The sequence below is a fragment of the Mercenaria mercenaria genome, chromosome 3, assembly GCF_021730395.1.
Source record: "Mercenaria mercenaria strain notata chromosome 3, MADL_Memer_1, whole genome shotgun sequence".
Classification (NCBI taxonomy): Eukaryota; Metazoa; Mollusca; class Bivalvia; order Venerida; family Veneridae; genus Mercenaria; species Mercenaria mercenaria.
In genome coordinates this window covers 63991872-64004105 of record NC_069363.1, presented here as the reverse complement: position 1 = coordinate 64004105, position 12234 = coordinate 63991872, and the positions used below count along the sequence as shown (strand labels likewise).

At 37.0% G+C, this 12234-nt stretch overlaps 1 protein-coding gene across 1 annotated transcript in view; it reads right to left on the bottom strand.

Annotated features, from left to right (window-relative positions):
- Positions 1-12234, bottom strand: part of LOC128555921 (uncharacterized) — a 54450-nt gene that overhangs the window by 28209 nt on the left and 14007 nt on the right. Inside the window, exon 2 of the mRNA XM_053539740.1 lies at positions 4669-4728. Coding sequence (XP_053395715.1) covers positions 4669-4728 — 60 coding nt within the window. The remainder of the gene's footprint in view (positions 1-4668; positions 4729-12234) is intronic.

The window sequence follows — 12234 nt, the reverse complement described above, 5'->3', positions numbered from 1 at the left end:
ATCAAATAGGATATTTAAACACACAAGTCCAACTTTTGCTGAAAGATCATGACATAAGAGCTAAGACGAAGAGATAAGTTTCATTTCTTCATAATGTCTGATCTGTAGTAATTTCAATCAAGAAAATATATTTTTAAAAGCCTATTAAAAGAACAAGAAATATATACTAGTATTCTTTTCCTTCTTAATTTTAGACCTTGAAATTTAAAGATCATTGTTGGAAAGGAAAATCCATATAATTTAAATAACACACAATACACAAATAACTATCAAAAGATATAAATTATTGTGCAAATGAATATATACCATCAAATATACAAAAGTGATAGTACACCTAATGCCTCGGTCACAAAATCGTACGATGTCCGTACGGTTTTAAAAAATCGTACGATGTCCACCAATTTTAGAATCCTTACCGTTTATGTACATTCGTAGCGTCTGTTCACAGTACCTACGGGTCCCGTACGATCTTTAGAGGAGGATCTCAAGGAACCCAGTCGTACCTCGTACGTTGCCCGTTGGCTCGTACAGCGCTCGTGGAACTTAAAATATAATCCTGTTGTTATACCACATTGAATCACCAAGGAACTCGTACGGAGGAGCCCGTTCGGCGATCGTAACGCCCTGCGAGCCCTGTGTGGACATCGCACGTTCTCCACACGGTGTCCTTAATATCGGACGGACATCGTAAGTTGACCATGCAAATTCCTGCGATAGTCTTGCGAGCATCGGCAAGCCTCGCATTTTTCCAAATCCGCACGAACATCGTGCGATGCCCGCACGAGTTCTTCCGGGGCCCGTGCGGTCCCCGTACGGGACTCTTGCGGGCTGCTCCCGACTTCGAGCTCGTAGAGAACTCGGGAGCTCGGTGACACATTTTTACCGAGTTCCCGAGTGCTCTACCAGTTCAACCAATCTGTACGACGCTCGTACGAGTCAATGATGTCCGTACGGATGCCGTACGAGTTTGCCAAAATTCGACTGAAAACCTACTCGTACGGAGCTCGTAACTTTCTTGCGACCGAGTATTATGCCTCGGTCACAAAACCGTACTATGTCCGTACGGTTTTAAAAAATCGTACGAGTCCACCAATTTTAGAATCCTTGGCCCTACTTACGGTCTCTGTGCAATCGTAGCGTCTGGTCACAGTACCTACGGGCCCCGTAAGGACTTTAGATAATGCAGTCGTAGGATATCCGTACGGACATCGCAGACAAGTCGTGCGAAGCTCGCAGGGCCCGGCCATACCTCGTACGATGTGCGTGGGTTCCTACGGCGCTCGCACGGCACTCGTACGGTGTCCGCACGATGTCCGTGCGACAAGAATAAATCAGTTCGCCAACGTTTAAAAATTCCATTTTCAATCGTGTGATATCCGTACGGACGTCGCAGACAAGTCGTATGGAGCTCCCATGGAGCCCGACCGTACCTCGTACGATGCCCGTTTGCTCGTACGGTGCTCGTACGGTGTCCCACGCCTCGACAGTACTTGATGGAACTTAAAAATATATTCCTGTTTTTTATACCACCTTGAATCACCAAGGAAGTCGTACGAAGCCCGTATGGCGATCGAAACCTTTATCTCGTACGTTGACCGTGCGAGTCCCCTGCGATAATCGTGTGAGCATCGGCAAGCCTCGCAGTTCTCCAAATCCGCACGAATATCGTGCGATGCCCGTACGAGCTCTTCCGGGGCCTGTGCGGTTCCCGTACGGGACTCTTGCGAGCTGCTCCCGACTTCGAAAATCTCTACGAGCTCGTAAAGAACCGGGAGCTCGGTGAAACATTTTCACCGAGTTCCCGAGTCCTCTACCAGTTCAAAAAATCCGTACGACGCTCGTACGAGTCAACGATGTCCGAACGCCAAAATTCGACTGAAAACCTACTCGTACAGAGTTCGTAGCGTTCTTGTGACCGGGGTATTACCACAGCTCATGCATGTCCAGTTTCAACTTATCATTCAACGATAGAGGAATCTTTCACTGGTTGAAGATGCAGGTTGAAACATCTGGCTCCCGGGTATTCGTTTTGAGGTAACGAGACTCCATTAAATAGTTACAATCCAGATATTTCCATCTGCACCTTCGACCAGTGATAGGTTCTTTTTCTTGCATACCGTTTTCTTCAATTTATAGAGGAAATTAAATGCCATAAATAATTGTCTTTTAAGTACTTTATAAAGTAGCGTATGAATTTACGCATTAATTCATTGACAGCATGAGAGTCATTTTACACTCGAGGGTGTATGACGAGTCTTTCCAGCACAGACGAAAACACGGGAAAATCCTGTCTCGTATGCAAGAAAACAAGAGTCTTCTATTATCTTGCTTATACCCCGGTCACAAGAACGCTACGAGCGTCGTACGAGTAGCTTTTCAGTCGAATTTTTGCAAACTCGTACGGCGTCCGTACGGACATCGTTGACTCGTACGAGCATCGTATGGTTTTTTTTTTAATTCGTAGAGGACTCGGGAACTCGGTGAAAATGTTTCGGATGTCCGCACGGGGCTCGCAGTGCGTTACGATCGCCGAACGGGCTTCGTACGACTTCCTTGATGATTCAAGGTGATATAAAAACACAGTACTTACGGACACCGTACGAGTGCCGTGCGAGCACCGTACGAATCCGGGGCCTCCGTGGCCGAGTGGTTAAGGTCTCTTACTTCAAATCACTTGCCCCTCATCGATGTAGGTTCGAGCCTCACTCGGGGCGTTGAATTCTTCATGTGAGGAAGCCATCCAGCTGGCTTACGGAAGGTCGGTGGTTCTACCCAGGTGCCCGCTCGTGATGAAATAATGCAAGGAGGGGCACCTGGAGTCTTCCTCCACCATCAAAGCTGGGAAGTCGCCATATAATTGTGTCGGTGCGACGTTAAACCCAACAAACCCAAACCCGTACGAATCCACGAGCACCGTACGAGGTACGGCCGTGCTCCTTGCGAGCTCCGCACGACTTGTCTGCGATGTCCGTACGGATATCCTACGATTGTATCCTCTAAAGATCGTACGGGGCCCGTAGGTACTGTGTCAACACGCTACGATTTTACAGAGACTGTTGGTGGACTCGTACGATTCTTTAAAACCGTACGAACATTGTACGGTTTTGTGACCGAGGAATAAGTTACATTCCATCGACTTAGATTTTATAAATTGTCCGCTGTGTTAGCTGTAAAAAGTTCTCACCGTACTTGGATTCAGTGTTATCACATTTTCTGGTTATTTGGGGTCAATGGTTCTGTTTAATGTAAAACAGAATTCCGCATTCCATGCAGACAGCGTGATGGATGCTGCACATTTCATGATATCTAATGAACAGGTTCAATCAAACCAGTCTTCTAATTTTGCTTATTTATGTTATTTGCTTCAAAATTATCTTATTACTAGGCATGTTGAGATCGAACAGTTCCCTTCGCAACAGCTGCGAAAAATTTATCCAATGGTCTTGCTATTCTTTCTTGAATGATCTTATGTAGCTTGTCTCAAAAATCAAAGATAACTTTTTCAGAAAATGCTATTTAATAGAACTTTATTTGCAGAGAGAACGCAAGCGTCTGAAAGGTTAGAAAAGCAGAAACAACAAGATGTACACGGCGAACCAAAACTACATGGAAAAGAATAGTGTTAATAAGAATTAAACAAGGCCGGCCTAAGCGTGATTTCACGTCACCACTCGGAAAACATTCGACATTTAACTGTTATCCAGCGAGTTAAAAAAATCGCACAGTAAGATGGTTTTTTTAAATGTAAGCAAACAAAAGAATAGCATAAGATTAAGACCACATACAATGTTTCCAACGCAGAATAATAATTCCTCGTTGGCCGAGCGGTTTCGTACTTTTACGTCGTGAGTTCTATTCCCAGACCTGTTTAATTTTTATTTTTAAAACTGTATCTATTTTTTTATTTTTCATTAACGTTCAACGACAAGAACTCGAGTTAGATAATTTATATTCACCTTTTCACTAACTGAAAAATGTAATAAAAATTTTAGTATCATTGCCCCGTCATAATTTCAGTATTGATTAATTTAAATATACTGCCGATTTTATAAGAAAATAAAAACAATGCATTAGAAACCGGAGAAGAAAAAAAAAACTTATACAAAGTATGTAATACAAAATAAAATATCTTTTGGACGGATGAAAGATTCGAGCTGTCAGAAGTATCAATACAAAATGATTACATAGCCAACAAGCCAACTATTTATCTAACTTTCAATTAATCTTGTTTTAAACGAGAATGCTACTGATTTGTTTATTTACATACTGCTAAAAATGAAAACGCCATAATACTGTGCGGAACTTAAAGAACATTCAGTATGTTTATGTACATTCAAAATAATTGTACAAGACCATTTACAACCAACTTGAAAAATCGAAACAGCACAAGCAAAAAGGAGACATGATAACTGCAGCAATAAAACAATTCTCCTTGTTAGAACACATTATGTTTTTATGCTGTTTTTTTAATATTTAGATATTCATTTTTTTATTGATTTGCAATACTTCATGCTAAAGTTTTCGACTCTATTAAAACAAAGAAAAACGCCCATGTCCTTAAATAAATGTTTTTGGCAGCTTTGTGAAGATCATAAGTTTGATGCTACTGTATGGACAGGAAAACATAATAATAATATGTGGTAATTGAAAAAGATACAATGTACTTACCAGAATGTAAAGAGCCAGGACTATGGATGGTCTCCGGGATAACATCGCTTGTCCAATAGTCTGGAAAAAAAACATCAGTTTACAGCATCCGTTGATAATTTCTCTGGTAGATCAAACACTTTTCTTTATAGTAATTATAGAAATTCTACTTTTCAGTTAAAACTGAATATTTTGAAAAAGTTTTCCACTTTACAAGATTAGATCGTGCATTAAAGTCTCCTCATGGCCATTCTATGATATTAAATTAATAAATCACAATCAATTCTAAAAGCCTTTGACAAAAGTCTTTTAAATGAGAATGAAAGTCGTTACAGTGAAATAATTGAAGTACATTGCAGCAGAACTAATGCGTGAGGACTGTATGTATAAATGAATGGAGAAGTTATGTATGAGTGTCTAGATATGAATGTGTGTGCGTGCGTGTGTGTCTGTCTGTGTGTGACTACATGTAAGTCTATACAAATAAGTTTAACGAGTATTACAGTTTTGTGATTAACTACAAACTTATATAATAATGGAACGGAATATTAGTGATTTTACCATAATTTATTTAATTAAACAGGCCTCCACTCAGAATGTGAAAAAGAATAGGAAATGCTATTGAATATACGGTGCTCGATCGTTTCCATCGCAATTAATGGTACCGTTGTCAATATATCTTTCCTGCGCACCTGTTTATTTGTATGTTCGCATGTAAATTTTTATTCTTAAGAAACTGATACATTAAGTGGATGTTGCACATTACATATAAACGAAAACTCACTTGAAATATTTATTTTTAGACTGCCAAGGCATTAACTGCCACTCTAAATGAAAGGAAAACAGTGAAAAAGTATCTAAGATATGGAACTTCAACTCCTGACTTATTTTAAAAGACACATTTGATATATGAGCCGTGCCATGGGAAAACCAACATAGTGGGTTTGCGACCAGCATGGATCCAGACCAGCCTGCGCATCCGCGCAGTCTGGTCAGGATCCATGCTGTTCGCTAATGGTTTCTCTAATTGCAGTAGGCTTTAAAAGCGAACAGCATGGATCCTGACCAGACTGCGCGGATGCGCAGGCTGGTCTGGATCCATGCTGGTCGCAAACCCACTATGTTGGTTTTCCCATGGCACGGCTCAATTATACTGAATAAAACAGCTAAACCGACATATGTTATTTTGCCATATCTTAAAAATTACTTATAATATCCCTTTGAAATTTAGAAATAAACCAAAATTTTCAATTAAATAAAATATTCCATCCATGATATAAATTTACACATGAACAACTTTCAAGTAAAAAGCAAAATTCCCGAAAAAATCTAGAAATAAGTATCTACGGGAAAACGCTATGAAGGAAGAAAATGACAACAAAACAAAAATAAAATAAAATTTTACGTTTCAATTTTCTTATAAATGGCATTCACACACAACTTTTATGTGTATTTTGTGATTTTTTTAAAAATGAATAGTGGTAATAAAATGAATAAGATTATATCTTTGCGTAAACTAATAATTGTGAAATTTTGAAATATTACAAATTACATGTCGACATATTTAAATGCTTCATTTTAAAAAAAAAGTACATTAAGTAATGTGTACGATATTCGCAAAATAGCCAATGGTGGGTAAACTGTTCTGTTCAGTTCATACTCCTTTAAAAAAAAGTATTACGACGTAACATAATTTTTGTTGTCATCAATTAGCATGCGTGCTTACCCTGTTAGCTCAGTAAAATAGAGTGCAGCACTATTAATCAACTGGTCGCTAGTTTGATCCCCGGGCGAGGCAAATGTCCACCGTGACAACTTGGTGGGCGGCTACCATAACAAACAAGTCTGTTCCAGAGCTTTTATCATATATATTTCTCTATTTATCTGTCTAATATTTAAGAAGAAAAAGATAACACTAATTCTTGCAGTACACATTAAAAATGTTGTTGATTTTTTTTTTAATTCAGCAGTCAAAATGTCCGCGGTGTTTCAAAGTTGAAAAGGAAAAGATATTTAAATTTCACCTTTATTATAGAATATATCTTACCATTTCAATTCCTATAAAATGCAACTTAATATAGATATAACGAAATAATCAGACGTAGAAAATACACCGAGCCCCAACGAGGCAAGTATTTATACAAAGTGGGTTAAAATGTCACATGTTCAAATATCCAATCAACCCGAAGAAAAACATATTTTACGCACATTTAACCAAATTTTGATAAAACCTAATCAAAGACATCTTTTTTAAATATCAGAAAAGTAAAAGTCATTATGAAATGACAGGTAATCGCCAATTTCTCGAATGAATGAACTATGAAATTTGAGGATTAGATAAAAAAAAATTATTGCACAATTTTTTTCCAAACTCAGTTTTCATATCATATGAAGCGTTTATATCCGAATGATCTAGGTCGGATTTTTTTTTTGTCAATTTAAAAAGGCGTTTTCCTAATAGTCTTTTCTCAAACTGACATTGCGCTATATTTTATCGCTTTAAGATACTGCTTACATTGTAATTTGTTAGATTTAGAGGAAGATTTTCACTTTTTATTTAAATGCCCGCCCTATGAAAACTTAAGGAAGAAATACATTAAAAGATATTTTTACCAAAGGCCTAGTATGTTCAAAATGATACAATTGTTTACAAACACTAAACATGTTGTAATAAAAACCTAGCAAAATATGTTAAAGCTGCTATGTCTGTAAGACTTTCACTGTTAAATAATTGATACTGTTGTTCATCCTCTGTACTGTGTACTTTTAACTTTGTTATACTGTATAAAAATGTCTTTTTGCAACTAAACACATGATCACGTGATACAAAATATTTGTATTTATGTACTATTTGTATGACGATATACTATGTACAAGTCTTAAATAAAATTTCTGTTCTGTTCTGTTCTGTTCTGTTCTTTAAGCGTGAACAAATCTTTTCTACATGTGTCCATCCGGCATGGGCATATCTAAGAAGAGGTCGCGAACCTAAAATGCGCAGTTTAAACATTTGTCGTCTCAAATTATTGAAAAGCTGTATTTTTAATGCGTCTTATACTAGAAGCAAAATTTGGCACTGAACAACATATTTTTACTGAAGGAAGTTTATAAAACTGCGAAGTGACGAGGTATTTCTATGTAAGTATTTGAGCTAATTCGATGTATTGACAAAATTACTTGACATTTAAACAATACTAATACTGAAAGATACAACAACCAGTGTGTTTCAGCTGTCCTTCAAGAACATACATGTTTAAATAAAACAACTAATATATTTGAATATATTTAAATGTGAGGGTAGCACCACTAACTAATACAACAATCATAACATAAAACGGTAAATGTACCGACAAATTTAAAAGCTGTTTGAAAATAAGAACACCGCCTTTGGACGGACAGCTCACCTGCCGAAGAGAACTTGTTTGTTTTCTCATTTTAACTTTAAATTCAGCTTTTTCAGCTAGACAGTGTAATGAAATAAGACCCCCTAAGGGTTCAGTTCGAGATATCAATACACCAATGCAATCTGTACCAAAATTTAAGACAAATAATTTCCCTCCTCAAGCGTTACACTTTATATATATTAATCAGAAGAAGGTCAGAGGTACAACAGAAATTACCACGTTCCAAGAATCAAGCCACGTCAAAGGAACCCCTGCAGTGGTGTTTGTATGTGTTAGTAATTGACATTTACACAAAAATACATGTACCTTTCTAGACTGCATCAAAGTGCAACCAACACGACACAAATTTGAAATGTCCATATAACCATTACACCTTTTATGGCAGAAAACTTCCATTTTCAAGGAATTCAAAACATAGCTCCCCCCTCTCAACCAGGCTTCAGTTCCAACGCAGTGTGCGACATGTACCAGGAGGTCCTGGATCACAGCCACAGCCTTTCATAGATGGTTAGTGAATGCACCAGACACCAAGATATTCTCGATCTTTTTTCTCATCACAAATTGTACCTTTGTTAACAAATATTCTGTTATTTCTATGACTATCAATGCAAGACCAACAAAATTTTTAACTATCACCAACAACCTGTCTCTATTGACCTTATTTAAGAAAATAAATATAAAGTCTCAAGCGGAGAAACTCTACCAAATTCTGAATCTCTGTTGTGGATCTATTGGCCAAGATTAAAAACAAAACCCAATAGACATAGCCACGTGTCGTAGAACGCAGCCTCCCTGCAACGAAACCATAGCCTGCTAAATTTCTATAATGAACTTGTCCATCTTTCAATTTGGACAGTACCATTAACTGTTACAACGGGTGCATACCAAAAAGATACTGACTGAATGGCGATAAGTGCAGACCATGATCCGGCTGCACGGATGGCCGTGAAGGCAGAATCAATCGTGTCCAGCATGATAAGGGTTAAAGTAGTGTTTGTACGTATGTGTAAATGACTGAAATTTACACAAAAATACATAGATATGAAACAATTAGACAATGGGGACAAAAACAATTAAATAAAGGAACACTGTGGGGCACCGCACTGGAATGGTCAGTGTAAAGCAACACTGGGGAGTCCCAGCTAGGGAAACTTTAAGGTCAATATAGGCGAAAATTGTGTATAACCTTTTTAAAGCTAATATAAATATCGTGCTACTTAATTGGGTAAGGGATTAAGCTGCCGGGGATTACTTTGAACATGGTGGGAATGGATTAGCAGTGTGAGTTTTGGTACAACATTTTGCCATTGGTGTCCCACTGTGTTCTTTTATTTGGTTTGGTAATACGGTGTTCAGGATGTAATTTATAGTTTATAAATGTCATACAAAAAGCCAACTTTACATTACAAAGAACAATGGAAAATGTCATCGTGGATGTGTTGAGTGAACACCATTGGCAAATTATGTTCTCTGTGTGATAACTTTGGCATCTTTGAAAATGTTTCATATAAGAAAAGACTTGTTCTACATGTTATTAAAGTTTAGGTCTAGCAGCCACGTACACGCACGCCACGCATATATGCATGCACGCAAGCACGCATATAACATGGGAAATCGAATAAGACATCATTTTTAAAGTCATTGCAATAATTATTACCTTATGCTGAAAACACATTAGACTAAACGACTTTTAATATGCTATTTTCTCTTTAAATAAATGCATAATGTTTAGTGTTAAAAATACAAATGATGCAGAAAATTACCTTTACTATGTTATATCTGATAAGCCATTACAATGATTGGTTGCTATTAACGTAAATTATGTTAGAGAAAAACATGCAAAATGGTTATTTCTTTCCTTTTTTGATTAATGCTAAATACGACTTTTAAAAAATAATAAAATAAAGTGGCTGTTAATATTATAAACGAATAAATGGGGTTTAAAATTGTCACATCCTACATTCAGACATTTGTCGCATTTTAACTTAAATCTGATGACAATATTGTAATGCCTGTAAGTTATAAACTAATAAAATCTGTAAAGTTATATCGTTATTTAATAACGTTTGTTTGCTTTCTTTCCTTTCGTGCAAGAATGGATAGAAAAATATTTGATTTCTAAGCAGTGCCGTAATGATTCCATTGAAAATGAAACTTCTGTAAGTAATAGGTTTGAATCTCTGTCAGAGTCTGATAGTATGTTAAGTCCTTTACCGGATGATATTGGTCCCCCAAAAGCAACGTCCTCTCCACTAGGTGCACAGGTTAAAGCAGGTAAGCATAAAGGGAAAGCTATGCTTCATCATCCATTATGGGTACTTATTATTAACTGTCAATTTGTAAAGTGTCTAGCCTAATTAACAAGTAACTAACAGTATAAAGTATCCACAGTGGATATATCTACACTCAATTACATCGATATAAATGGCAAATTTGATGATTTGTTATAGTAAAGTTACAAAAAGCATCCCTCAAAGATTTTGACATATCCGAGAAAAATTGGTGGCTACTGCCACCAGTGTTGAAAAGAATACTCAGTTTGAGAAATCTTGTCAGTTCTTAGGACCATCCTAAGAACACAACCAAAAAATAGTTCCAAGCTTTCCAGGTAAACAATTATCTACACAACGTGCTGAATATGCAAAGCTACAATATATGCCTTAATACCATTTTTAATGTAAATTCGGCGACTAAAATCAATACAAACTGAAGTCAACGTTTTAATTAAAACAACCACGTGTATGAATACAAATATGCAAATTTACGGTCACGTGAATAAACGATGACCTCATATTATGGCCCGGCCCCCCCCCCCCCCCCCCCCCCCCCCCCAGCTGACTGCCTAGTTACGATTTTTATTATTCCTTCTCTTGAGAAGGAATATTACCGTTTAATAAGTCACACTTGACTGAGCTACTGATACCAAAAGCTGTTGTCACTACAAGCCGGCCAATAAAACTCCGTGACCTTAGAAATAACCTCTGACCTTAAACTATTCTTTCTCAATTGGTGGGGAATCCATGGGTTACACAATACTAAACCCGAGGATGATTAATTGATTCTTTTATTTCCTCCTGAACATAACACATGTACATTCACCAAATAGACATATATCAGCAAATTTAAATGTAAACAACCAAATATTATCGTTACCTTCAAATGCATGGTTAATATATGAAAACAAACCCCATTGCACCCTCTAATTATTTGTAACAAATTCCAGGCCAGATGGGATATCTTTGGAACAGATGAAAGAAACCAGGTCACTTTATAAATATATAAAAATACAATGTGTATACTCTAAGCTCATAATGTTAACTAACTATCATCTAGCCGTCTGCTATCAGAGAGACTACTTGGGCTTATCAGGTTACAGCTTAAGGAGAATCATGTATCAATATACTACAGTCAATGTCCTATTGCCATATTTACTATACTGAAAGAGGTAACAGATTTTATTTATTGTTGGATTTAACAATTTATGTTAAATAACTAGCGTAAATACTTACCTGATATTTTTTGGCAGTATAAAACAGACATTGCAACCAAAATTTTACAAGATGGTCATTTTATATATTTATATAGATGTGCCCTAGAAGGAACTTTTGGTATGTTTTAACTTGTTACTATGGGCCCCTCAATTAACAAATTTATACACCAGCGCAACTGGCTTGATTTGACAGCAATACACAGGCTAAAGAGCCGTGTCCGGTAGTGGAAATTAGCCCCAGGCATGTCACAGGTAAAGGTTTATCTGTGCATGCTTCACTGATCGCTTGATCGGTACTTGATTGGGTACTACTATGCCCCAACGATAACTTGATATTTACAAACATGACTATAAATAGATTAAAATGGAACATAGGGAATTCAACATTTTCCTAACATGTTACAATCTAAATATTTCTAGATTTTATACCAGTTACGAATTAGCTCAGTGGTAAAGCAAACAGTCCATGTTCAACAGATCTTTTGCCGTGTGGGTTCGAAACTCAGCATCGACATTTGTTTTTTTTATTTTTTATTTCACTTTTGCATAAAAATTAAGATTCCTTCATGAGCTCTGTGACAGCACGACAGAGAGGTATCTAAAGGCGATATGGCAGATCAGAATAGTTTATTATATAACAAAGATGATATTGATTAAATGCATGCACTTAGCCGTGCAAATAATGAACATACT